The following is a 26,847-nucleotide window of genomic DNA, read 5'->3' as shown; positions in this document are numbered from 1 at the left end:
TTTTTCAACATACTTAAATATATATAAATATATATGTATATATATGTGTATATATATATATATATGAATATATATATATATATATATATGAGAACACAAACCCCACTGCCCTACACTCATCAGAGCTGGATGCAGATAGTTTTGTGTCAGTCTTGTTGATCTGCCATCACATGAGGTTCCCTTCCCCTCCTCTCCATGCTCTCCAGCAAGCCTCCTGCTAGTGGGCAGATGAACATCAGTGAGGAGTTCAGACATTGTAATCACAGCCTTTTCCCTGCCACAGACTTGCAAGAGCTGGACAGAACCCCTGGGCTCTGTACTGGCTGCCCCGCTCTTGCAATTACATGCCGATGGTACAGGCAGTCCTGATGGGACATGGGGTTGCAGAAACAGGTTATTTTTTTTTTAAATCCCAGCACTGAGAAGAGCATCTAATATCCATACAGGCAGATGCCCCGTAACTGCAGGCATCCAAGGCCAGGCTGGATGTGGCTCTGGCAGCCTGGTCTGGTGGTTGGTGACCTTACACATAGCAGAGGGGTTGAAACTAGATGATCATTATGGTCCTTTTCAACCCGGGCCATTCTGATTCTATGATTCTAGATGGGGCTCCTTGAACTCTGCTGTAGCTGAAATCTGTAGCTAGTGAAACTCAGCTATGGTGTGCAGAAAACATCTTTGCTTTCCTCCCTCTTCCCAAGAATGGAGGCAGCCCCCTGGAGATCTTCAGAAGTCCTCTGGACAAGGACATGGCCAACCTGTTTAACATGGCCCTGCCTGAGGAGGGGGTTGGAGCAGATGATTTCCAGCAGTCCTTTCCATCCTCATCCATCCCATGATTCTGTGAACTACCTAAAGTATAATCCCAGACAGTGACCAGGGCTCTTACAGTGCTAAAACAGATTAAAATGCCTTAAAACATCTGGAGTGTCACAAGCTAATGGTCCAGAGTGCAACCAGAGAAGCATCCCAGGACCAAAGGCAATAAAATCTCATGGGCCAAATGCTTTTCTCCTGAAAGCTAAGATGCTCCAGATGACACGCAGCAGAGGATTTAGCCCAGCATTTTTTGTTATATAACCAAACAGTAATCATAATGCGTTGGTCAGAAGGACATCCACTGAATGATGTGTGGTCCTAGAAACAGGGATGGAAAGTTGCCTCTTTACCAATTGGCAAAAACAACAGTGATGGAAGACAAAGAAGCAACCTGAGTTCAAAAGCTCCAGCAGCTGAATGTAATAATGACAGATGACATTTCTTAGCACGGAGGTCCAGGAGCTGGTTTAGAGTTTCATGGCCCAGAACCATCCTCAGGGCACTGCACATTCCAGAAACATCTCCAAAGCACCTTACAGTAAATGGTAAAGAGCAGAAAGCACTCAGGTGTCAAGGGAGCAGTTTGCTTCCCTGACCTCTGAAGAAGCTCAATTTCAGTGAGTAAAGATTAATTCATTTCTAGGTATAGTAGGTACGGCTGGGTAACTCCAGAAGTTACCAGCAGTCAGCTCCAGTTTCTAGACTGCCCTCAGCACGGCTTGCTGTAGTCCACCTAGAAGTAACCCTAGGTTGTTTAACCTAAGATTATATCTGCACATCCCATTGGCATAAAGGCATTGTGCCTCTGGGACATAGACCTGTTATCCCCTACTCGGTGTGTTTTTGAAAGCTACATCCTGGCTGTGGGGTACTTTGCTGCTCTGGCATGGGCATCATGGGAAGGAACCACCTGCAAGACTCAGCCACGACTGCTCCTGGGGACAATATAAGGCATGACAGGGAAGGGCTGGAGTTGCAGAGGAGATGCATCCCCCCAGGAGCAGATACCACTCTCTGCAGAAGCTAGGTCCTCCCACTTGCCCTGGGTCCACATCCTTTGTGGGCTACTCAGATCCTACAGGTCTGAGCTGAAATCCCAATGGTGTTTGCTGGCTCTCCACGTGTGTTGGCTCTGGAGAACTTATGTGCAGATGCCTGGTGACCACAGCCATCACATGTATGCCTGGATGCTGTGTCCACAGTGTGGAGGTGACACACAGTGGCAAAGCTCCTGGCTTTTGAGGGTCTAGGATGTGCTGGGGTTGCAATCTGTACCTGAGAAAAACTGATGCTTTTCCTCCCACACATACACACCTTTGCCATCCTGGAGGAGAAGCAAGGCAAGAAGTTTTCTAAATAGGTTAATAACAGCCTTGAGTTCATATTTCTCATGATTTCTCAGGCAGGAGCTGGGACCAGGCCCTCCTGGCACATCCCCTCAGGAAACCTTCCACCAATGACACTTCTATTTTTTTCCCCTAGTGGTCCATGCTGGGGTATCCCACCAGGTTTTCTCTGTCTCTCCATCCAGTCCTCACCATTGCTGACACCAGCATGCCAGGTCTTACTGGGAAATGGGGCATCCCTCCATGCATCATAATTTCTGCCAGCTGAGTATATTCATAGTGGGAGGGGTGGGAGAGCATGTGTGAAGCTTGTGTTAGTGCATCTCAGTGAGAATTTTGCAAGGCTGAGCTGATGCCCCTGCCAGGTTCATGCAACAGATACACCCCAAACCACAAGCAGGATGAATGTAAATGATCTTATCTCATTGCTCAGTAATAAGTATCCAATTTGCTGACTCCAGTTGCCTAACTCAAGTCTGATTCAGGTGTCTGTAGGCTTCCTGCAGGATGTGATGGCAGAAGGGGTAGGTGTGATGTCTGAGTGTCAGGCTTGGGGAATGGGAGATGGACACTGAAGACTCACCATCTGAGCCTCCCAGTAGGTCCTGGGGGTTTGAAACCCAAGCCTGGAGATGAAGAACATGTATATCGATGTGTGTGTAACATGCAAAGCAGGAGAGATGCTCTTGTCCCCAGAGGGTGGAGAGTGCCTGCATGGGGACAGGACTCTGCTTCTGGGGTTTCCTGGGAGGGCAGGAGATGGGAGCTCAGAGCTGAAAGGACAATGGAAACTGTTCTCTCTGCATCCCATGAGAGAGAGATGCAAAACCTCTCTGTGGGTGGGAGGAGAAAACCCCTTACGCATCCCTTCAGTGCATCCATGCTTGCTCCTCTTGGGGCTGCTTTCAGGGCTCATCTTGTCCTCCCCAGGCACTGGCAGACAGAAAGACTGTGGGAAAAAGGGTCTTCTGATCCTAGGAAGATGTGATTGGATTTGAGAGCAACTGCCAAACATTAGCTACAGATGTACCAGTGACTGACTGGCTCCCATCTGCTGGCTTCTGGACCCAGACTCCTGTCCTGCTCTGGGGGAGCACTGGGGCTCCTGTGGCCTTGGTACTGGCTGTCTTAACACACCTGTGTCTTGGGTCACAAGGCAGAGCAGTACTTGGGTCCCTGTGTTCCCATATAGGAACTATTGGATGTATTCCTGGGAGCAGAATTAGCCGTATTTCAGAGTTCTGGTTCAGACCTGAAATTCTGAGCATTTCCTACATCCTTTTTTGGCATCTACTTTTACAGACTTAAGGCTCTCAGTGTGTAAAGCCATGTTTTTTCCTCCTCCTGGACAGGCCAAGAAACAGTGGCCAAGATGTTTTTCCTAAGGAAATATTGGTTCTTTATCACTGAGATATTCCAGGTACGTGGTAGAGCCAGTCCAAGTCCCATTGTAACTCAATCCAAAAGGAGGGAGGGGAAGCCCGTGCCTCTCATCCTAACATCATTAAAGTCCAAATCCTCCACTTTTCCCCATCAAACCTTCTCTGAAGTCTCCAGATCCAGTTTGAAAGCAATGGCCCCAAACGACCCCATGTCCCATGACTGCTAGTGTTTTTCAATACAGGAGACATCAGTAGAAGATATTCTCCCTTTCTTTAGAAAGGAGCTTTCCTGCTGAACTGGGAGGTGGGTGCTTGGGTCCCTTCAGGCTTCAGGTGCTGCACTCACAGGAGGAGGCTCTCTTTTACAGCCCAGTTATCTCCACAGCTGCAGGCAAACCTCTCAGGTGGGTTGTCCTTGCCAAATCCCTGTTGCATTATGGAATCTCAGAAATGCCCATTACAATGCATTTCCTTAATGCCTGCTTGGCTAAGGATGATGTTTAATGCTTAAACTAACCAGGGGAAAAATAAAAGAGGCCATTATGTCAATTCCCCCAGGATTCAGAATGATGCAAAACCAGTTGAAAGAATGAAAGTCCCAGTGAGGACAACAGGCTTTGTTTTCATTTGCAACAAATGTAAGCAAGATACATTGCATTTACTGAAATAAATTTAGGGAGCATCAAAGTGAATAGGTGGTTAAAGTCTCTGACAGCCCTGAGGTCATAAAAGACAGAGAATGCAGTTTTCTCCAACAGTCCTTTTACATTGGTTCTCTCTGCTGAAGGTGTAAGGTAGCAGGAATTTCCTTTCTGGGACAATATGAGACCAAGCAAGACATAGGGATGTAGAATTGTATCAGGGCACATAAATGAGGGAAAGAGTATTAGCTACTTCACAGAACCCCATGCCTCCTGTCTGAAAGTCACCCCATTTCTAATTCAACCTTCTGGTACTTTCTGCCCTTGCATTTCCTGGAAAAGGAACATACCTTCCTCGGAATGGAAAACATAAACAGGACATCCATGCTCTTATGGTTTCTGCTCTCCAGACTAAAATTATCCACGGCTAATTTATCCCTAGTTGCACTTGTGCCAACACAAACAATTCTTTTGCCTCCTCATGTACTTAATAATAGCGGTATGTCCTATCTTGGCCTTGAGTTCTCTGCATTACCTTATTTGAGCACTTGTAGTCCACATAGGGATGGAGAGACCCCATTCACCTGCTTGGCCTTCTGATTCTTTGCACCTCTTCCACTTTCAGTTTGTCTTGCTTTGCACGGGTGCCTCAATCAACCTGTGGTAGCACAGGGGAAGCTCCTGCCGTGCATGGTGGAACAGTGCTGACACTTCCCTGTTCCTATTGCAAATACCTCTTCCATCTATGGTACAAATATCTTGCTTTTAGCAGGTCTGCACCTCCTTAGAGACACCAGTCTGGGTTACACTGACTATGCATATCTGCCTCCAGCTGGGCTATTTGTTTTAGGTTTCTTTTATAGTCAGTAAAGAGAAATAGATGCTTCTAAAGTGAGCACACGGAATGAATGTCTAAAGTGATATCTGGGTGTATCGTGCTTTTGAAGCGATCATTTATCTCCCCAGGGCTGTCTGTGCTGGGAACCACCTGTGGTTAGGTGGGAAAGCAGTCACACTCCTCATTCCTGCACACTTCCTCACCTAGTAGGGAAAGTTCTTGTCATTGCCCTTGACTCACACTCGGAGCTGGCTGGGTTTCATCCCATTTTTGTGTCTTCTTCCTTCAAGGTCTTTGAACTCTCCTGCTGTGGTGTTAAGCAGTAGCAGTGTCTCCAAGCCTGGACTGGCTCTGCAGCTCTCAGAAGAACGACAGTCTATGCAGAGTAGTATATGGGAGAAGGTGCTGCCAAACACCCTATTTTGGGAGAGCTGTTTGTAATAGCTTTCCTTTTAGACGTGTTATTAAAAAGCTTTCTTCTGGAGCAATTGGTGCTTTTCCAGCGTACAGTAGTTCTTCTGGTATGCAACTGTTTACTCTGGAAAATGGCTTCTCTATGGGAACAGCTTGTCATGAACAATGTTTATTCCTTGTAAATTGGGTCCAGCTTTGTGATGAGAGTTAAATCGGATGTGACAAGGAACTGCCGGTGGCAGCAGGCTATGTTCCTCAAAGTAACTCTGGGGAATTCAATCCTATGGAACTTTTCTGAATGGTGAGGTGCTGGAATGGGCTGCCCAGGGAGGCTGTGGATGCTCTGTCCATGGAGGTGTTCAAGGCCAGGTTGGATGGGGCCCTGGGCAACCTGGTCTAGTAAATGGGGAGGTTGGTGGCCCTAGCCAGGAGGGGGGTTGGAGATTCATGATCCTTGAGGTCCCTTCCAACCCAGGCCATTCTGTGATTTTGTGATTCTGTGATATTTTCTGAGTACAGAGACTCAATTCAAGGTCACATTTTGCTCCACTTGGCCCTAAGCAGATTTCATGCAAAGACCTTTTCACAAAATTTAAATATTTTTCTCATTGTTATATCATAATTCAAAGTCCAAACCCAGTTTTCCAGCTTCCATGCCTCCCCTCGATGTCTGAGGAACCTAAATTAGAATTGCAGTTTCACCTTAAGTTTCTCCAAACACAGATGCTGTCAACAACTCTCAGCTCTGTAGACTGTTTCCTGGAGGAATTTCTCTAATTTCTAACTCATGAGGGAGCGCTAAGTAGACACAGACATGAAATGAATACCTGGCTCTGCAAACCTGGAGATTCAAGGCAGGATGTTGAAACCATTGCACTCAGCCCTCCAGCTAGAATCATTTATAAGGCTTACAAACTTCCTACTCACTCACTTCCTACCCTGCCTTGCTGGGCAAGCTATAATTTTTATTTTTAATGAAATCTTCTGAACAAGTCACCATATTGCTGTCAGGTAGATGATGGGCAGAAGGTAGTCAGAGGTGTCTTCCAAAAGCAGATTTCACAAGATTTCACTGAATCCTGCCACACTTTGACCCAGTGACCTCTCTTGACATAATGGCTTTTGCACCAGGTGACCCAGGCACCAGTACAATGACTAACTCATTGCTGATTTGTGTGATTCATGCTTTTCTCCTTATTGTATTGCACCACAGATCCTGGAACGGATGAATGAATTTGGCTTGGAGAAGATGTGGAACCCATTGATCCGAGCCTGTCCATTCATCCGATTAAGGAAAAGTTGGGTTACTCTGTTAAACTTTTTAATAAGAAAATTACACAGCTGAAGGCTGATTCAGCGCCTTGCAGAAGCCAAGGAGTTTATAAGTCTGAGTTTATTTTGTGTCACTAGAGCCAGTAGGAAAACAGCCAAAGGAAAGCAGCTAGGGATCGAGTTCTTCCTCTAAATTTCACCTGTGTCTCTCCCCTGGAGCAGAGTGAGGAGGGAAGGAGCCAAGCGGAATACAAACAGCAAATTTGGAACCCAAGTGTTGGTTTTGGATCATGTCTAGAAATAACAGCCTGAGCACAGAGAGTTTCTTATGGCAAATCGCGAGGTTCTGCAAGAGAGAAAGTAAGGGAGTGAGAAAGTGACAAATATTAAGGACAAGTTTTCTTTTGGACTGCAGCAGAAGGCATAGGTTCAGATCTTGCTTTATCTGTAGCTACTCCCATACTTTTGGGCCCTAGAAAATATTGGAATAGAAGAGTAAGATTTATTTAGTGAACTCAGTGGAACAATATTGTCACTGATTTCCCTGCTGAGATGAGTTTCCTTTTTCTTTTTGAGCTTTCCCCTGGGTAATCAGCATTTCCACAAATTAAAGCATTATATTGCTCTCCCAATACCTTGATTTTTGACACTGTATGGATCAGTAAGGGTGGTTCATTCTAGTTCACTTGATGCTTGAATCATGCCATTACTGACAGTGGAAGGCTAGGGCTAGGGCCTCAGCAGATTTGGCAATTCCACCGGGAGATCAGGCATGACAGAGATTTGGAAATTTACTTTTTTTTCAAACCCCTGTGCTGTGAAAGAGTGGTCTTGAATGTCCATGCAAGGCATTGCTGATGATGTGGACATCTTGCTGTGCCCAAAACTAGGGGATGGCCAGCAGCACTCAGAATCTGCTATGCCATCAGTCTTACTCCTACATCCTTCTTTGTTTACTTCAACTGATCCAAAGAAGTGTGTCAGTACCTTATCATAGAATCATAGAATAGCTTAGTCTGAAAGGGACCTCAAAGACCATCTACTTCCAAGCCCTGCCATGGGTAGGAGTGCCAGCAGTCACTAAGCAAGACAGGCTTTTAAAAATATATATATATTGCTGCCACTGCACCTCTTACATTGTTTTGTGTTTGGATTTTGTGCCCCTGGAATCCAGTTGTCCTGGTGTGGCAGGGAAGCTTCTGTCTTGGCACAGGAAATCTCCAGAATTGGCCCCTTTCAGGTCTTATCCAAACTTTGATTAATTATTGCTTCTGAAAAGATCTCCCACTTCTTCCAGCATTGCATCACTGTCCCTTCCTCAAGCTCCCAGTTAATGACCTGGCTCTTGGGAAAGGAATTGCATAAGTCTCTATGGCTCATTTTAAGTTGTCAGATCCTGGGCTGTGGTGAGTCAGGCCCACAAACACCCTGGGAAGGGAATCCAATGCCACTCTCTCCGATCTACAGATGCAGAAGCTGAGGTGTGGAAATGTACAGGATTTGCTCAGGGTCAGGTGGTGAGTCAGGTGTAGAGCCAGTGTCAGAATGCCCACCCCATCCCAGCTCCTCAGGCTCTCATCTGTCTAGACTTTTCCAAGCACCAGCTTTGATGCTGGTGTTACCACTATCTTCTGCAATCGCCCTGGGAGCCCAGACATCTCCTCTCCCTTCACCAGTCACAAAAACAGTTCTGTAGTCTCAAAAATGACTTGTAGCCAGTAAGGATCAGATGCTGCATGGAGAGGAAGCATGTTTCTACTTATCTGGAGAGCATCACATCTCCATGTCCCTGTTGCTCATCTGTTGGCTCTCTCTGGTCTTCCTGCTTGCTCCCAGCATGGTGGCCCTGTCCCCACCATGGGGTAAGGAACAGGATTCAAGACCCGGTCTAAATAAATCTTCATAAACCTACACCACAGTGTTTCCCCTCTGGCAGCTCAACAAATGGCAAAAGAGCCACAGATCTTAGTTTAGGAGCTGCTAAAAGAAAAAAAAAGAAAGACACCACAGCTTCATTTCTGGCTATGGTGTCTTCAAAACCAAGTCAGCATTTAAAGCACAGAGGGGAGTATAAAGGAGGTGAGAAATGCAGGATGAAGCGGGGTGGTAGGCTCTCTATTCCTTGGGTGAGGCACAGTGAGATGGAGGAGGACAAAGGGGAGAGAGACAGAAGATGCTGTCCTCAGCTTGGCTTTGCAAACCCCTTGAAGTTGTAGTTCAGAGGTCCTCACTGATGTTGGTTAAAGCAAACCAGACCTAAGCCCAACGTAATGAGGGATGTTTCCTGTCCCTGCAGTTGTGTTTGGACCTGAATGTTTCCCTGCATTTGATTCCTCACACATTATTGCTAACTGCATTCCTGACTTGACTCCTTGGGCTGGCTGCGTCTCCTGTGGGGAATAAGAGCCCATTCATCACCACTCTGTTTTTCCAGCGGGAAAGCTGGTGGTTAAACAAGGGGAAAAGGAGAAGCTGGGAATCTGTATATTTGCAGAGCAGCCAAGGAACAAATCTGGGAAGGGGGTCCTCTCTGTCCTGCGCATTCACCCACTGTACTGCGTCAAGCCTGGGGAATTTTTACTGCTGTCTTAACAGAAACCAGATGCCACAAGTGGCACACATCCTGCCAGCAGCTCCAGGGCCACGGACGGGGCAGCTTTTAATCCAGGCAGTCTCATTCAGGTGGTGGGCAGCGATGCCTCTGCCATGCTTGGGAGTGGGCTCGGGAGGGAGTGCAAGCTGAAAGCGGGGTACTGTGATAGCACGGATGGGTAAAGATGTTGTTTGGTCCACAGTTTTGGCTTTTTGGACATCGGTTGGAGCTGAGGAGGAACAGACATGGCCCCATGCAATTGGTGGGGTTTGGGTGGGACATCTCTGCCATGTTTAATTCCTCCTGAAAGTCTTTCTCTCACCTAGGTGGGCAATAAGGATAAAACAGAAAACAGCCCAGTCGATCTCATGTTGAAAAGGAGGAGGAAAAAAGGGTTTCGAAGAGTGTGGAAGGGGTGTGGTCACTGGGTGGGGGTGTGTCAGACACCACAAACTTATTTATAAGCAAGGGCAGCTCTGCTGGAGAAGAATCCTTGCTGAGGCTTTGTCAGCTGCTCCTGGTCCCTGACACTGCTGGGAGGACACACCTGCTGCAATGGGAAGGCAAAAGGACGTGCTTGCTACCATTGAGGAGCACCTGAGGATCCGAAATAAGTTGGTGCGACAAGCACTGGCTGAGTGCCTGGGGACGCTTATCCTGGTGGTGAGTCTGTGCTGGGGCGTGGGGACATCATCCTGGTGCAGGGACTGTGCCAGTCCTGGCACTGTGCTGCTGGGAATTGCAGGTGGAGGAGCCCAGCTCCCATGCAGCCTGCCTGTTGGCACAGCTGTTATCCATAGAGGAAAACCTTGTGCTGTAGGGTGAGATTCAGGGCTGATGCAAGGAGTGGGCTCTGCAGAGCTCAGCAGGTGTTGAGGGGCTGTAGTGTGTCTGTGTGTTCACAAAGTGCAGGGAGCAGACTCAGCATCAGAGCAAGTGTTTTGCTAGAGATCATGCAAAACTTCCTTTCCCACTCTGCCCTAGAATATTGTCTCGGTACTGAAATAGTTCAAGTGTTATCATCCAGGCAGTGAAAACCTTGCTTTGTTTTCTTTATGCATCCTGTGAAGATGAAACAGGCAGAATTTAAACTGTTTCAGCATAATTTTTTGCTGCCTGATGCAGGTCCTCTAGGGTCTTATCAGCAGGGCTGCATGCCACAAAGGTCAGCCCGTGCTGGCAGCTGATCCCGCCTGCGTGGCAGTGCAAGACTGTCATTCCCACAACAAAATACATTTTGTAAGCGATGACTGCAACAGAACTCTGCTGCCTGCTGTAGTGCTGGGTTTCCAAAGGGATAGGATATTAGGGATGAAGTGGGGTGGATATCTTTGAGGCTAAAGGCTGATTTGAGCAGGTAGGACAGCAGTGAAGCATGGGGATCACACAGCAGTGCAGCAACACTGCAGTGGGGGTATCTTATTTTGGGCATCCAAAAATGCAGGACTGTGCGATGCCCAATGACTTGGTGGTAGCACAGCCAAAATCTGCAGGTGAAACTTCATCTGAAGTGGTGTAATCCCACGTGGCAGAGTGACTGTGGGTTTATGCCTCCCTGTAACTGGTGGTCTGGGGAGAGCACCGATGGCCAGAAGCACTGAAGGCAGAGGAAGGCTGATGAAGCCTCACATGCTCCTGGGGGTCCGACACACTATCTTGTGCTTTGCTTATGGGGAAGAGAGGACTATGAGTCTTGCACGAGGTGATAAACATGTCTGTAAAATGCTACCACTCCTAAAAGAAGGCAGCTCTGCACAGTGCAGAGGCTTTATCTCTGGAATGACCTGGCTCTCATGATTTTTAGGATGTGTCCTGTTGGTTTTCTAGGGAAGAGCTACTTGGGATAAAGGTGATAAGAAGCTGATAGGAATGTTACAAGCAGGAAGTCTCTGCAGTGAGACTCAGGATAGAGAAGTGAGGCACGTCTTCTGTTGCGTGAGCTTTCAGAAGGGCTTGTGGTTAAAAAACAAATTATTCTTCTTGCTGACACAATTTTCCCTTACAGTCTCATTGCTTTGGGGCAGAGAGGAGTCAGGGTGTGCTCAGAGCACTGGGAAAGATTTGGTCCCACTGCTTATCCAGACTTCAAAATGAGAGTGGGCACCATCAACATCAGGAGCAGCATGCTCACTCTGTTTTCACATGTGTGCAAAAGGAGTTAGTCACCTTGTCCAGGATTCCCTGAGCTGGTGCCTGGGACCAAAGAAAATGCTGCTTTTATTGGTGCTCTCAACTCCATCCCAAAGTGATCTGGGATCTCTGCAGCTCGTCTGCAGTGGGAGCTCTGTGCTGTGTGGGAGCAGATGCAGTGGGAGAACTGGGAAGTCCCAGTTGTGTCAAACCCTGCCTGGCTGTTAGCATGGAATACAGAGAGGGAAGGGGTTCTCTTGCAGCTGTCCCAGTCTGTTCTTCTGCTAATAAGGTGCCACTTTATGAAAAATATATTATATTTTTAATTGCTCCCTATCACCCATGTTTCTCTGTATCTTTTTATTTTACCAACTGCCCTGAAGGCAGAAGCAAAAGTCTTGAAGTTTACTTTTTTCCTTACCAGACGACCTTGGTAGTGGCTTCAGCCAGATAATCCCAGGACAGATGTCCTGATCCTGCCTGGAGGGAAAACAGACACTTCTATTCTGCCAAAGTCCCATCAGGCTGAGCTGAGAGTGAAAGCATTCATCTGCACCTGAGCCTAGCAAGCATCTCTTGCGGGCTTCAGAGAATGGAATCCATGAAGCTGATTTTGTGGGATGTGGTGTTGGCTGTGCATAAATTTCCCTAGAATGGGGCAATACTGGTGATGGATTTAAGGCTTGGTGTCATTCACACTGAAGTCAACTTCCTGAGCCCAGTGTTTAAAGTTTGCAGCTTACTTAAGATTGCACTGTGTAATGTAGAACTTGTCCCGCCTTGGATATTGTAAAGGCTTCAGCTTCTTCCCTCCTCCCCTTCACTTGCATAATGGCAGCTCTCTAAAGCTCTTGTAGAACAAAACCATTTCAAAACCCCACAGCTCTTACCTGCTGGTAAGAGTTATAAAGGCAGCAGAATGTTACCTAAGGGAAAATAGTGCCTTTTTGTTTAAGATTAAAAAAAAATAATCCAACTAAGCAGCCAAACCCTGAAGAGCACAAAGGTGAGTTGCTCTTGAGTTGCTGTTCTTGCTATGTGCCACTCTGGTAATGAAGAGAGGTCTCCACACATCTGATGGCTTAAGGTCTTCCATCAGTATCTCAGGGTTCCTTCCCTCGGATTAACCCCATGGTCTGACTGCCCCCATGTCACCTTTGCTGCCCACCGGAGGGCAGCAGGGGCTGAGCAGCCCTTCCCATGCACTTGCTTTTTTTTTTTTTTTTTTGCTTTTTTTTTTTTTTTTTTCAGGCTGAAGGGGAAAGTTGCAGCTGGGGTAATAACAGTCGTTCTGGGCTATGCCAACAAAACTTTCCTGTCTTGATTTAGAGATCAGTTGGTCTGAAATCCAGGATCAAATCCATCCAGGCCTTTTGTCTTGTGCCTGAAGGCGTGAAAGAACACCAACAAAGGAAAGAGGGCAGGAGAGGGAGGGAACTTGGCCGCTGTGCTGTCTTCCACCTGAGTTCATCTACAGAGCTGTTTTGGTCAGGATGTCTCTTTGAACCCACAAACCCTTAATTCTTTGTTAGCTCTTTCAACATGTCCTCCAAGACCCTCTCCTACCAGCTCTGACTAACTCCAGCGCTTCTCTGCCAGGGGGTGGACAGAATGTTTGTCACCCTGGATGGAAAAGCCACATGGCCCACCTCAACCACAGCCTGGACACAGGGAGTTTGAGGGTTTTTTTTTGAGTATGAAGTTATACCCAGCAGCCTGCTTTTGGCTGTCTCCTCCCTTTTACAGCCCCTGAAGTCTGCCAGCCCCTTCATCTGTGAACCAGTTCAACTCACTGATCCTGCAGAACATGGTGTATTCCTATTAATTTTCTGCAGCGCATCGAGTTGGATCAGCTCATGAGGAAAGAGGAGAGAGAAGCTTTCCTGTTGGCCGTGAAAGCCATTAGATCTGTTCGAAACAGTAAGATGAAATTAGGGAGCTGTTTTCCATTAACATGGTTAATGGGTGCGTCGACCTCAGCTCCTGGGAGAGTAGCTTTAATACATCTGAGTAATGGCTTGTTGCAATCATTTTATTAGCACTTAAAAAAACACTTGTCTAATGGGTCATGGGGATATAAAAGCTAACAGCTGCACACTCTGTCTTGTGAGGGGCTCACCTGAGTTTCTGCTGGTTGAGATGTTTTTCCAGTAATGTAAAAACTATGTGTTGGCAGCAGATTATTAAAATCAAGAATGAGGGATCATATTCTCTTGGGTGTGCACATCTATCTCCTGGCCAGAGTGGTCACTTACATCCATTGCATGTGCTTAAATCCATGGATTTTAATTGGATAAATGCTGGCTGGATTTGATATAATCTGTCTTGCCTTACAACTCAAGCTAGATGCTCCTGAACTATTTAAGTAGTGAAAAAGGAAGATTTAAGAAAATAGAATGGTCAGGGTATCCTGTCTTGTGTGGCCCGGGAGAAGTAATTGAAGGGAAAACTAACAAATAGTGGAATTGGAAATGGTGTGCTCGTAAGTTTCATGTCACTACCACAGCAAAACAGTAGGCACCTGGCAGTGCAAAGATTTGGAAAAGTGGATTATGACAAAATCTGTTGCAGAGGGTGGTGAACCTTGAACTCTGTCCCCGTGAGCAGCATGGTAGATCACAGTGACATGTGACGTGCTTTAGGTATGTCATCCAGGCTCTGACAAATCTGTCAGTGCTGCCTTTTTAGGGGTCTTGAAAGATAAAGGAAAGAAAAGTGTTACTGAGTTGGTGGGATTTGTTCTGCCTAAACTTAAGAAAGTCAGAGTTGGTTGACCTGAGTATTGACCACATCGGTGGAGAAAATGGGACCCTAAATCAAGCCGCTTGACTTGATTTAGATGCCCATGTTGGGAAGTTGGGCTCTATTCCATATGCTGCCATTTCTCCTCACTGCAATGTGAAGGGAATCCAAGATGACTGCATCAGTCATGAAACAAAATGACTAAAGGTGCAAAATAAATCTTGCTACAGGCAATCATGTATTTTACATGTATCTGATGATAGTAACTGTAGATTTTGCATCTGCATGTGCAAGGATTGGAACTGTATCCCTCTGGACAACATAACCACCTGGTACGTGTGTCAAATCTGCCCCTACACCTGGCATGTGCAAGTGTTTTGTTGGCTGCCACCCAGTGCTGCCAACTTGTATCAAGTGCTATCATACTGTCATGGTGTATAACCCTTTGCTACAAGAGCAGGGTTCAGCATGATTTGGATGTCATGTATGGGAATGTGTTCATGCTTAAAGGACTCCATTGGTGTGGGCTGGAATCACACACAAGCATATCAAACCTCAAATTTGTCCCTAAATATTACCTTACTTTTTTATTTTAATCTACTTACGGTCATTTTTCCTACTGTTATGCTGAATTAAGCCGAACAGTTCTTAGGGCATATCTGATAAGTAATTGTAATGCTCCTGTGGAGTGGCTCCAGGGTGTTTTTGCATGGCTCATAGACTCTCTTCTGAGAAAAAGCTGGGGAGATATTGCCACATGTAGGATGGCAGATAGGAGGATGGAGAATAGCCTCTTGGGAAACACCAGAGCTGGAATTCCTCCAGTTTGAGAAGACCTTTGTGAATAAGTGCAGTCGCAGATGGTGGAATGGAGAACTTTACTCTGTGGTTTCTGTGACCAAAACCATTATCCACTTGCAGAACTGCCAGTTCCTTCAGAGTGAATAACACAAATTCCATCATCAATGGGAATAAGCTTGATCTAGTGGGTAGCAGCCCTGTGTGGAGAGGTTTGTTAATGACTAGCTGACTGAGAAAGGCCATGCAGACACTGTGCAGCTGGTTAAGCAACCTTGTCGCGCGCAAGGTCAGGTATGAGAACAAGGAACAAAACAGGATGCAGATGGAGAAAGCCGGCAACAGTGTTTTGAGAAGTCAGTAAGAGAGTGTTTGCTGAGAGATAACCACAGAGCACAAAGATAGGGGTAGTTGACACTGACTAGCGAGCCAATCCTGTGCTCCACTTAGCAATATGTATGAGCCTATTATCCGCGCTACAAATGTACACACAGCTGAAACAATAAATGAGATTTGCTGATCATCTACTATGGTCGTTGCATTTCTCCCACTGATTCCTACAGCCCTGCCCATGGCAAGGGACTGGAACTAGGTGATGTTAAAGGTCCCTTCCAACCCAAGCCATTCTATGATTCTATGATTACAATTTACAGTAAACTGGAGACAGCCCTGCCATCCTGGTCATTACTAAGATTTTCTTTGCTCAGTTGTAGCTATGCTTCCCTCAGTGGTTTGGACAAAGCTGGCAATGATAGCTCTGTTTGCTGCACAACAACTCATCTTTTCTGCCTTCGCACAGGTATTTCCTCTGCTGTGGTTTTCCAAGTGAGAGTCTTGGTATCAGGATATGGAATGGAGTGCTATGTACCCAGTAGAAAGCAGTGCTGAATATCGCTTAATTAACTGACGAGTTCCGCAGGTTCCTTTGTTCTTCCAATAGAGGGTCCTGTGCCAAGAGGTACCTGAGTACAGAGTGTCCACCTCATGAGTCAGCCTGCAGCCTACTTGGCCACTCCTTTCCCAGCAGATTGAGTGCAGTGTTTTCTTAGTAATTCATCAGTCACCGAGGGGAGGAACTAGCTGTGTTTTGGCTTTGGCCTTCAACTGAATTGTGTGTTGCTCAACAGGTATGTCCAGCATTGGCAGGAGAGGTGAAGACATCCACTCCTGCCCACCTGATGCCTATCTGGTGGTTTATCCCCTGAGAGCAAATATTGTCTTTGTGGCAGTTGAGTAATCTTGGAATAATTGAATTTGCAGAAGCAGAAGATCTTGATGGGTGGACACACATGTGCACAAGGTCTAGGCACTAGTCTTGAGGATCTTGAGCAAAATGTTATCCCTGTCCTAGTTTAAGGATGCCCTCAGTATCTAGTGATGAGATAATCCCTGGTATACACTGAGGAAACTGTTCAGGTTAAGCCAGCGGAAGATAAAAGCATAAAGAAGATTAGGACTCTCCTTAAAATATATGGTGGGTAGTGGAGGGACATGGCTAGGCAGGAGGCATCCATCTGGATGAGTGATGAACCGAACAGCCAGGGGAAACTGGTCTGGGCTGTTAAGGGTGAGCATAGGAAGTATGGCTTTTGGATGTGATTGGGAAAAGAAGAATCATCCATTTAAAGTAAATGCCTTTCAGAATGAACACATGCGTCCTTTAGCTATTAGGCAACATAAGTTGTTATCCAGAGCGCTTGATGCTTGTTGGTGTTGCAGAGACAGAATAACTCTGTTGTCCTGATCTCTTCCTACATGACTTTGCCATAGGAAGGATCTCATTGTGTTGAGGTGGTTGGGTTGTGCTCAAATTGCCCATGGCAAGGAGCAAACCTTGGGGCTGGGACAAGCACAGGTACCTCAGCTCAGGAAGGCAACCTCAATCCCTCAGCCATGGCTTGAAAGGAATATCCCTGGATGCCAAGATGAACATAGTCTTCTTCAGCCATGTCTTCATATACAGGCAATAGCAAAATTGTGCCCTGCTAATCTATGTGCTACTTTGTCAGACAATTATTAGTCCTTTTAAACAATAAGGAGTTTAGGCCTCTTATCTGAGCAATGATTCTTCTCACCTACCTTTAGTCACCATGTGTTTGGATGTTTGGACAAAGTTCTCCAGTCTCCTGGAGATTTAAACTGTGAGCTGATGTATCTTCAACTTTCTTTTGGTCGTGGATTCAGTTTACCCATCCAGGAGGCAGGCTTTCCTTGTGACTTTTCTGTGACTGAAGCTTTGCGTTATGAGTGTGCTGCAACGGTCTGTGCAGGTGCAAGCAGAGCAGTCAAGAGTGTTGGTCAGTGACTGGCCCTGATGTAAATCACAGAGGGTAATTTCAGTCTGTTCTTCTTTTTCAGCTCTTCGGCTGTGGCTCTGTTGCACAGATTGTGCTCAGCAGAGGGACCCATGGAGGCTTCCTGACTGTCAATCTTGCCTTTGGCTTTGCTGTGATGCTTGGCATTTTGATTGCAGGCCAGGTGTCAGGTATGTTGTGTCTGTGTGTGGGCTGGATTTCACTTGTGACAACTATTGTGTAGGCCTAGATGGCTGCACTTTTCCTATGTGGCACTTCTCCTGTGTAGAGACTACTGTGTCATGGATCATCGCTCAGACTCAAGTTCTGCCCATAAAAGTGCATTAACATTCTCTCTTTCTTCAGGTGGACACCTTAACCCAGCTGTCACTTTCGCCATGTGTTTCTTGGCTCGAGAGCCCTGGATCAAGCTACCAGTTTATGCCCTGGCCCAGACACTTGGAGCTTTCCTAGGAGCTGGCATAGTCTTTGGGCTCTACCATGGTAGGTGCGGAAAGTGTGTATGGTGTGCACAGGTCTATACTATCTAGGTTACAGCAGATCTCCCAGAAATCTTGATGAAACAATAATAGTGATAGAAACTTTACATCTATGTAGTTTTCTGGAGTCCTTTTATCTAAGTTTTTTTTTTTCTTTTTTTTTTAATAAATAAAGACTTCACCTGGATTTTTTTTTTTTTGCATTGTCTGGATACTACTGTGAGACAGCCAGACTTCTAGCAACTGTGGCAGCCCTTGTCAGGCTGATTCTACATCTTGAAAAACAACCTGGAAATCCAGTTACTCATGAGTGTATTCCTCTTTTCACAGTGCTCCTTATTACAGCAAGAGATAAGAAATGATCACTCTGATCACATAGACAGGGTAGGAGGGGTGGCAGGGTTGCCCTCTATGTTAGGAAGTGGATAGATTGTTCCTCAGATACAGCTCTTCACAGCCACGATCAGGTCGAGAGCTTGTGGGTAAAAATCAAGGATCAGTCCAGCAAAGGGCATCTAGTGGCTGGGGCTGCAGGCCACCTGATCAGGAGGAGGCTGTGGATGAGGTCTTCTTGCTTCAGTTGCAGGAGGTGTTGTGCTCGCAGGCTCTTGTCCTGATGAGGGATTTCAACCACCCAGGTATCTGCTGGGATAGTGGCATGTCGGGTGGCAGACAATCCAGGAGATTCCTGGAATCTGTCGAGGACAATTTTCTGGTCCAGGTAGTAAATGGACCAACCCAAGGTGAAGCTTTACTGGACCTGGTGCCCACTAGTGAAGCAGAGAGAGAGGAGAACATTAGATAGGTTAAGATTGGAGGCAGCCTGGGCTGTAGTGACCGTACCTTAGTGGAGTTTGTGATCTTGAAGAATACGGGCCTGGCAAAAAGCAGAGCTAGGATCCTGTGCTTTAGGAGAGCAAACTTCAGGCTGCTCAAGGAATTGCTGAGTGGGATCCCCTGGGAAACTGTCCTTAAAGGCATGGGTACAGAACAGAGCTGGCAGCTCTTTAAGGACACCCTTCTGAGAGTGCAACGGCTCTCCATCCCCCAGCAGAAGAAGTTTAGCAGGGGAGGCAGAGGTGACCATCATGGCTGTGGAAGGACCTGCAGCTTAAACTGAGAGAAAAGGGGGAAATGTACAGAAAGTGGAAGCAGGGTTGTGTAGGCTGGGAGGAATACAGGGCTGCTGTCCGTGGGTGTAGAGATAGGATTAGGAAAGCCATGGCGCAGATGGAGCTGAACTTAGTGAGGGATGTGAAAGATAACAAGAAGGGGTTCTACAGGTACATAGGCAGGAGGAGACAGGCCAAGGAGAGTGTTCCCCCTCTGATGAAAGGTAATGGGGAGCTGGCTTCCCCAGACATAGAAAAAGCTGAGGTACTCAATGAGTGCTTTGCCTCAGTTTTCATGGGTGGTCAGGCTTCCTGTGTCTGCCAGGACCTCAAGCCTCTAGGTGAGGGTATGGGGAGTGGCTTCTGTCCCACTGTAATGGTGGAACAATTCCATGTCCTCCTCATGAAATTGAATATATGTAATGATATCCATCCTAGGGTTCTGAAAGAGATGGCTGATGTGATTCAGTGCCTCAGCTCTTGTGAGGCCCCATCTGGAGTACTTCATCCAGGCCTGAGGCCCGTAGTACAGGAAGGATGTGGAGCTCTTGGAGCAGGTCCAGAGGAGGGCCACTAAGATGATCAGAGGGCTGGAGCACCTCTCCTATGAAGAAAGGTTGAGAGAACTGGGCTTGTTTAGCTTGGGGAAGAGAAGGCTTCAGGGAGACCTCATTGTGGCCTTCCAGTATTTGAAGGGAGCGTATAAACAGGAGGGGGAACGGTTGTTTACGAGGGTGGATAGTGATAGGAGAAGGGGGAATAGTTCTAAACTGGTACAGGGGAGGTTTACGTTAGATATTAGGAGGAAGTTTTTCACTCAGAGGGTGGTGACGCACTGGAACAGGTTACCCAAGGAGGCTGTGGATGCCCCATCCCTGGAGGCATTCAAGGCCAGGGTGGATGTGGCTCTGGGCAGCCTGGTCTGGTGGTTGGCTCGATGATCATTGTGGTCCTTTTCAACCCAGGCCATTCTGTGACTCTGCTGATCAGGAAAAGGCTTAATACTGCTAACTCCAGACAAAGCAGTGCTGCTGTAATTCTGTAGCTTAAACAAGCAAAGCAATCAGCACTTAGCAATGCTCAGGATTTAATGAATATTAAAGCTAATTGGTGTTCCTGTTGGAATGGCACGAGGAGAGCGTCAATCAGTATGAAGATACAACTCCTCCATGATAATGAGTTTACACCTCCTGCAGTATAGAATCATAGAAAATCCTGAGTTAGAAGGGAGACACGAGAATCACTGGGTGCAACTCCTGGCCCAACACAGGACCACTCGAAATTCAGTCTGAGAGCATTGTTCAGACTATTCTTGAACTCTGGCAGCTTGGGGCCATGCCCACTGCCCTGTTCCATGCCCACTGCCCTCTTGGTAAAAAAAACGTTTCCTACCATGCAAGCTGAACCTTGTCGTATCTGATCCACAGGGCATGTTACCAATTTAAGAAAGAAATCACTCTTCTTCAAATATCAAGGGTGACTTTTTGACTCAGACTTGCATTCTAACGTCTGTTTCAGTCAATAGGAGCAATGCATTCCTCAGCTGAGCAGAGCATCTGAGTTGTCATAGCTTCCACCTGAAGTATGAAAGGGAGGAAACTGCCATCCTGGCATTATCACCAGCAGCTTTTCACTTCAGAGTAAAGGATGGGAAACTACTGTTATTGCTGTAAATGTTACAACTTCAGTTCTGCATCAGTTACCTTTCTAGTTGTTGGTCTGATGTCAGATTCTTTGCAGAAGAGAATTAATCATAATATAAACCACTGCTTAAAACAAAGATGAGCTGCCTTCAGGAAGCATCTATTTTGATCTTTTGATCTTAACTGTCTGTGGAGGAAACATATTCAACTTGCTTAAGGTAGTTATCCAGCTTCTGCACAGCAGTAGATGAGTGACCAGTGGTTCTACAGAACAACCCCAAGAGGTGGAACTAATTACATGGGAAAGTCAGAGACTGGCCCAAATTATGTTTGGTGCAAATCAGATCCATAACAATATCTGAGATTTTGAATTCTGTAGCATCACAGGCATTTAGGCACCTTGTAGAGGGAATTAGGATTCAGGTTAGTGTTTCTCTGGGTCTGACTGGTGCTTTTTCTTCACCTCCAGATGCCATCTGGGCTTTTGGTTCCAACCACCTGTATGTAACAGGAGAAAATGCCACAGCTGGTATCTTTGCCACCTACCCATCTCAACATCTGAATGTTGTGAATGGATTCTTTGATCAGGTAAGAAGGTGCTTGGAGCGTGCCAGAACTTGAAGAGGGAGATTTTGGGTTTGTTCTGGCCCTCTCATTTAGTCAGAGAATGCATCACAGCTTGGAAGCACATTCTGGAAGATGTCTTCAGCTGATTTGGCTGCTCACAGTTATTGATAGCTCTTCTGTGCCCAGGGAAGAGGCGTGGGCACAAAGGAATTTATCAGCTGCTAGGAGGAGCGTGCTCCATCATTCCTTTCCCACCTGGGCACTCAGTGTAATTCTGTCTGACAGTGCCATGGGATGTTTTATTGTAGCTTTTCCACTTCAGAGAATGAGTCCTGAAACCATGGAACTTCAGAAGAGTTAAATAACTTGGTTAAAAGATTAGTCTGGATTAAATTCTTCTTTCTTAATTTTTTTTTTTTCTCCCAGTTCATTGGCACTGCTTCCCTGATTGTTTGTGTCTTGGCTATCGTGGATCCCTTCAACAACCCTGTTCCCACGGGGCTGGAAGCTTTCACAGTTGGCTTTGTTGTCCTTGTTATTGGAACTTCCATGGGCTTCAACTCTGGCTATGCTGTCAACCCTGCCAGAGACTTCGGGCCTCGTCTCTTCACAGCCATTGCAGGCTGGGGCACCGAAGTGTTCTGGTAAGAGCTTGCCAATGAAAACTTTGTGCATCAAGGGGGAAAAAAAGTTACAGATTCAAGTAGCTGGAACCTCTGGCACCAGAGAAAGTCTTAACACCCTTAAGGTGCCTTTGGAATGTATAAACCTCTTTAAAAGACACAGTTTGCTCTGCTCTGATTTCTTAAAAAAATTGTACATCTACAATAGTTTCCAGCAAATTAATGTGCTTTGGGGAGGAAATCTCAGAGATGAGAAGCTCAGGTGCACCTTGATCATGATCTTATCTACTTTTTTTAATGGAAGGAAGTGCAGGGCCTTTGTTATATTTTGTTGTATCTGGAGAAAACTAAGAACTATGAGCACTAGAGGCTATATGTTGTAAAGGAGTACTTTCTTGCAGGTAATAGAAGGGAAGTGAAAGTGCCTAGCTCAGACAGTGACGGTTTCTATACTTTCTTGCTGGAGAGAGAGTTCTAGAAGTCCTGGAAACAGCTGCTATGATGTGCTTGTCCCCAGAACTTGCAGCAAGAGGCAGCAACTGCCTTGGATGTTGCTGTGGATGTAGGGTTGCTGTTGTCTTGCACGTCAATAGGGATGTTTGCAGATAATCAGATTTTGTATGATTCCAGACTGAAACACAAGTATCCTAATGCTTAGGCTGCAATTTTTAACCTTGTGCATTTCCTTCTTGTTTTACAGGACTGGTAAGCAGTGGTGGTGGGTCCCGATTGTTGCTCCTTTCCTTGGGGCCATTGCGGGAGTGATAGTCTACCAGCTGATGATTGGATGTCATGATGAGCCTTCTCCACCTGCCTCTGAGCAGGAGACAGTCAAGCTGGCCAACGTGAAGCACAAGGAAAGGGTCTGAGAAAGCTGCCATCCAGATGTGGCAGACATTCATTACTCAGGACTGCAGCTGGTGAAGAGGAGGGAGGAGTTAAGATGAGCTTCAACAAGAACAGGAAGAGTTTTTTTTTTTCCTGTCTTGAGTTATTCTAGCCTTTTTTTTTTTTAATTATTATTATTATTTTTTATCCCTGGTGCATTTGCTTTAGATACTTTCCTATGAGCCTTTTCCTTCCATGCAATATCATATAATCTTTCCCTACTTCTAGAAGAGGGTTGAGGACCTTAGGAGACAGGAGAGAGGTGGGCATTGCTGTCCAACAACTCCAGCATGGGCTTCGTGAATCAGGAATCTGGGGCTCTCTTGGGCTGCTTTGCTGGCCTGGCCTTTGAGCTTGGCAAACTGCTTCCCTCTGAACATGTGCCCCATCTGCAGAGTGGGGACCATGCAAAACATAAATTGTTTTTCTAGTGTGGAATTGAAATTCTGACATCCTGGGAAAAATTTGCCTGCAATTCTATGATGGATCAAGTTCACGCTTGGTGTTGCTCTAAAGTCAGTGACTTGACACCAGGAATGGACTTATCTACAATATTTTAATTGGCTAAAATGTTCATTTCTCCCATGAGCTCACAGAAAGTTGTATCAATCCACTGATCCATAATGTCAGAGCAGAGAGTGAGAATGCACTGGATTTTAATGTAATACTAAGACAAAATGTTTACAAGCCACTGCAACCTGGTGTTCTAATCATAGTTTTCAATATTGTCAACTCATGGAAGACAAAACGTAGGAAAACCTTGTTTTAGTCAGGGGATAACCTGGAAAGAAAGCTTGGCTCCCTGTAGCAGCCTTTCTTATTAATCAGCTTTGTATATAAATTGCAAGCAGCTAATAGCAAAGTTCCACTGAAAACATGGTGTTGCTAAAGTTGTGTGTGTTCATGCAAATTTCACAATAGTATTTTTTTATAAAGATATATAAATGCACTCCTTAAAAAGCTATTACTACAAAACAAGATGGGGATCATTTAATTTAAAGATGTATGGGAACTGCCTATTCTCTGACAGCTTTGAGATAACTGTTGGGTTTGCCCAAGACAGCCTTAGGTTTTGGCACTGTGTGATTGGAGCATTTAGTTTTCTACTTTGCAGAACTGTGGGGGCATCCCTGGCACTCAGGACTCTTCTACCATATTTTTTCTGAGTTCCAGACACCTCTGGCTCCTATAGCACCGGTGTGTCAGAGGAGGGCTGGCTCTTCCAGTGCTATACAGAATATTTGAAATAAACAGTACCAGTTGTGAAAGAATTTGTAGGTCCCATGCCTCTGCATTAGAGAAACTCTTTTGAAGGCTGTTTCTTTAATGTGTGAATTCTTTGAAATATGTAACTTTGTACACATTTCCAGTCACTAAAACTATGTATTCTTTTTTTTTTTTTTTTTTTGCCTTTTTAAGAAATAAAATGTCAATACCCACATTGTAAGATGTCAGTGCCCATTTTATTTTTAAGTTCTTTACAGTTATGGAAAGGAAGTTGTCAGTAACAAAAGCTTCCTCAAACCTCTTTCCCCTGTGCAGCCTGTGTTAGCAAAAGCGAATTAACCCCTTCAAGTAATATATCCGCATGCATTACTGGTGCTTTATTCCTTTCACTTTGCAGGTAGGTAGGGGAAGATGCAGTGCCTGTGCTAGTTATTTCCTTGCACAATGTACAGAACATAAGTAATACAGACCTGAGTCCAGTGCTCAAAGAACTGGACAGTCCTTCCAGCCTATGTTCTCTGTAAATACAGCTGTTGTTGCTGATTCATGTCCTGCTGTGTTTTTCCTCTGTCATCTGTACTTGAAATAAGTCTGTAACTTCCCACACCGTGCCATCTGAATAGTTCAGTGAAGTTGGATTAATGTGATTTCCTTCAAATCATCAATGAGAATTCACGTGATTTTTAGCAAGAAATCTGTTTGTTTCATGTGCTCTGTCCCATTTCTCCTGCTTTGTTCCGTTTCTGTCTTGAAAGTTTATCCCTCAAAATCTGTTTAAAAGCCTTGTGTACTACTGCAATCAATTCACATAGCTGCAGGAATTGTTTTCCCTTTTTCTTGAGGACTGTGTCCTTTTCTCAATCTTCTACCACTTCAGCTAAAATTCTTACTACAGACATGATGACTGTGGACTGCAGAATTGCTGTTTGTCTTTCTGTGTGTACTCTGTTCCATGTTCCTCCTGTCTCTATCTATGCCTTTTTCTAGAACCTTGCCTTACTTCTGCCTCAGTATTCTGTTTTGGAATCCTTATTAAAACTGCAGCAAAACACCATAACACTTTCAGGCCAAGTCTTGACTATCTTTTGTCTTAGTCATGTTCCCGCTGTTTAAGTCTTCCTCTCTCTGGGGATCTGTTGGAGTGCCAAGCGCAGCTAAGCAGATCCTCAGCCTGAGTTGTGTGGATAGGAGCTAAGCAGTTTTATGTCCTCTTCCAAACAGGTCCTGCCCATATTATCCAGGCATGGGATATTTGCCCTTTGCTAACCCTGTGAAGAGAGCAGTGCATTGGGTAGTTTCATATGCTAGATTTCAGGAACTGCCATTTGAGTGTGGGGAGGAAAAGACAAAGTTAATTGCAGACAGCAGCATCCCTGGCATCCACCCTTAAGTTGCTACAAATTGTGATTGTTTGTTTTCAGTTTAGTTGCCTAAGATTTAATTTTTGTCCTTTTTCTATCTTTTCCCTTTCCCATACCTAAATTTCAAAACAATGGATCATCATGCTCTTAGTACTGTGCCTTTGCAGTTCTTGGGGAAGTAAGACTCATCTGGCCAAATAACGACTGCTAGGCTTTAGGTCAGATGAATTCCAACCATCAAGCTATTGAAATATACTTAGTACATAGGAAGAAATAAATCTACAATTCAAACTATTCATGCTTGACAGGGAGAGTAATTAGTCACTAGAACAAAGATGCTGTGGATTATCTATTGTCCAAGGGTTTCAAATTAAGACTGGCTGTCTTGCAAAAAGGTGTCTCACTTAAACTGCACGCTGTTCTCCAAGAGTAAGTCCCTTTGGAGGAAATTCCCAGACCTCTATATTACAGAAGGTAAAGTAGACAGGAAAGGTCCCCTCTGGCTTTAAGACCTATGAAATTTATAAGGAATAGTGACCAGGAGTTCAGTTCTTCTTATCAGCTGGGTCTGAGTTCTTTGCTGCAGGTGCTGTGGTGAGGATGGCAGTAAAGCACAGATTCCTTCTGCACAGCTCCTCTATCCCAAAGTGAGTTTCAGCCCTCATCTGCCAGCAGTGAGTACTGGGGATGCAGGAGCAGGCTGGCACTTGGCTGGTCTAGTGGCACTTCCCCAGAGCAGGTTTCCACTTATGTCCAAAAAGAATCAGCATGGACAATTCAGCTTCTTGCTCTCTTCCCTTTTCCCCAACACCTTTCCCTTGGTTCATGACATCCTTTTCCATTCAGAAGAGATACCTGGTAACTCTATGAGAAAGTGGGACTGAGACAAGGTCATCATGTGGGAGAATACCTGAAGCTGCTGCAAGGCCTCTATCTCAGGACAGATCAAAGGAGAGGAGAAGATGAGGTGTGGGGCTCTGTTTTTGGACATCATTGGCAAGGATCAGGCATCACTGGTAAGGACTGTCTTCTCTACGTCCTTTCTTGTTCTACATGCTCATGTCATACTTGGACTTCCTTGAGCCCTAGGTTTCTGCCCTCATCATGTTCCTCCAGGTAGAAAGAAGTCTTAGCCCACTTGTCCAATTCCAGCATGACCAGAGTTCTGGTGTGTCCAGGGCTTCTGAACTTGTGGGCATTCAGAGAATCATTGAATCATTAAGGCTTGAAATGACCACAAAGATCATCTAGTCCAACTGTCAACCCATTACCACCATAGTAGCCTCTGTAGGCTTGTAGGGGCCTTGGGTGTGGCATTAAGCCACCTTTTCATTAATTGTTTACTATGTGAAGTACAATAAAAATCCTTCCTGGCAGCACAAATTCCATTCTGAGCAGGAAGTTCCTCTTCACTTTGCCCCATTCAGCTCCAGTTCAGGAGCAACAACCCCCATGGGGTGTTTCTCTGGATGCAGTGTGCACATGAGGGAGAATGAAAGAGCTCAAGGCAAATGATGCAACCTAGCTGCTGTTGCGTGGCTTCTCACAGCTGCAATTCAGCTGAAGAAATGAGCATGGCCGTCTCACTCCAGGGGGCTGGAGAACAATTACACAGCCAGATGAGTTTACCAAACTGAAAATATTTTCATGTGTAGCC

The 26,847-nt window shown here is 45.6% G+C and overlaps 1 protein-coding gene across 1 annotated transcript; it reads left to right on the top strand.

Moving 5' to 3' along the window:
* Positions 1 to 9,794: 9,794 nt before the first annotated feature.
* Positions 9,795 to 24,043, top strand: AQP3 (aquaporin 3). Its single transcript, XM_424500.8, has 6 exons — positions 9,795 to 9,968; positions 17,334 to 17,460; positions 17,636 to 17,773; positions 20,994 to 21,112; positions 21,518 to 21,735; positions 22,415 to 24,043. Exons 1-6 carry the CDS (start codon positions 9,861 to 9,863, stop codon positions 22,581 to 22,583), a joined length of 879 nt encoding a protein of 292 aa, XP_424500.3. The 5' UTR covers positions 9,795 to 9,860; the 3' UTR covers positions 22,584 to 24,043.
* Positions 24,044 to 26,847: the final 2,804 nt, after the last annotated feature.

Source organism: Gallus gallus, chromosome Z, assembly GCF_016699485.2.
Source record: "Gallus gallus isolate bGalGal1 chromosome Z, bGalGal1.mat.broiler.GRCg7b, whole genome shotgun sequence".
In the NCBI taxonomy this organism is placed as follows: Eukaryota; Metazoa; Chordata; class Aves; order Galliformes; family Phasianidae; genus Gallus; species Gallus gallus.
The sequence above is the reverse complement of the archived record's forward strand: the minus strand, read 5'-3'. Positions and strand labels throughout refer to the sequence as shown.

Bases quoted from the DNA above. Each gene is read 5' to 3' on its own strand.
- AQP3 (XM_424500.8), top strand. From the start codon at position 9,861: ATGGGAAGGCAAAAGGACGTGCTTGCTACCATTGAGGAGCACCTGAGG. The intron at 9,969-17,333 runs GTGAGTCTGTGC...CTTCTTTTTCAG, and splicing joins TGGGGACGCTTATCCTGGTG to CTCTTCGGCTGTGGCTCTGT. The intron at 17,461-17,635 runs GTATGTTGTGTC...CTCTTTCTTCAG, and splicing joins GATTGCAGGCCAGGTGTCAG to GTGGACACCTTAACCCAGCT.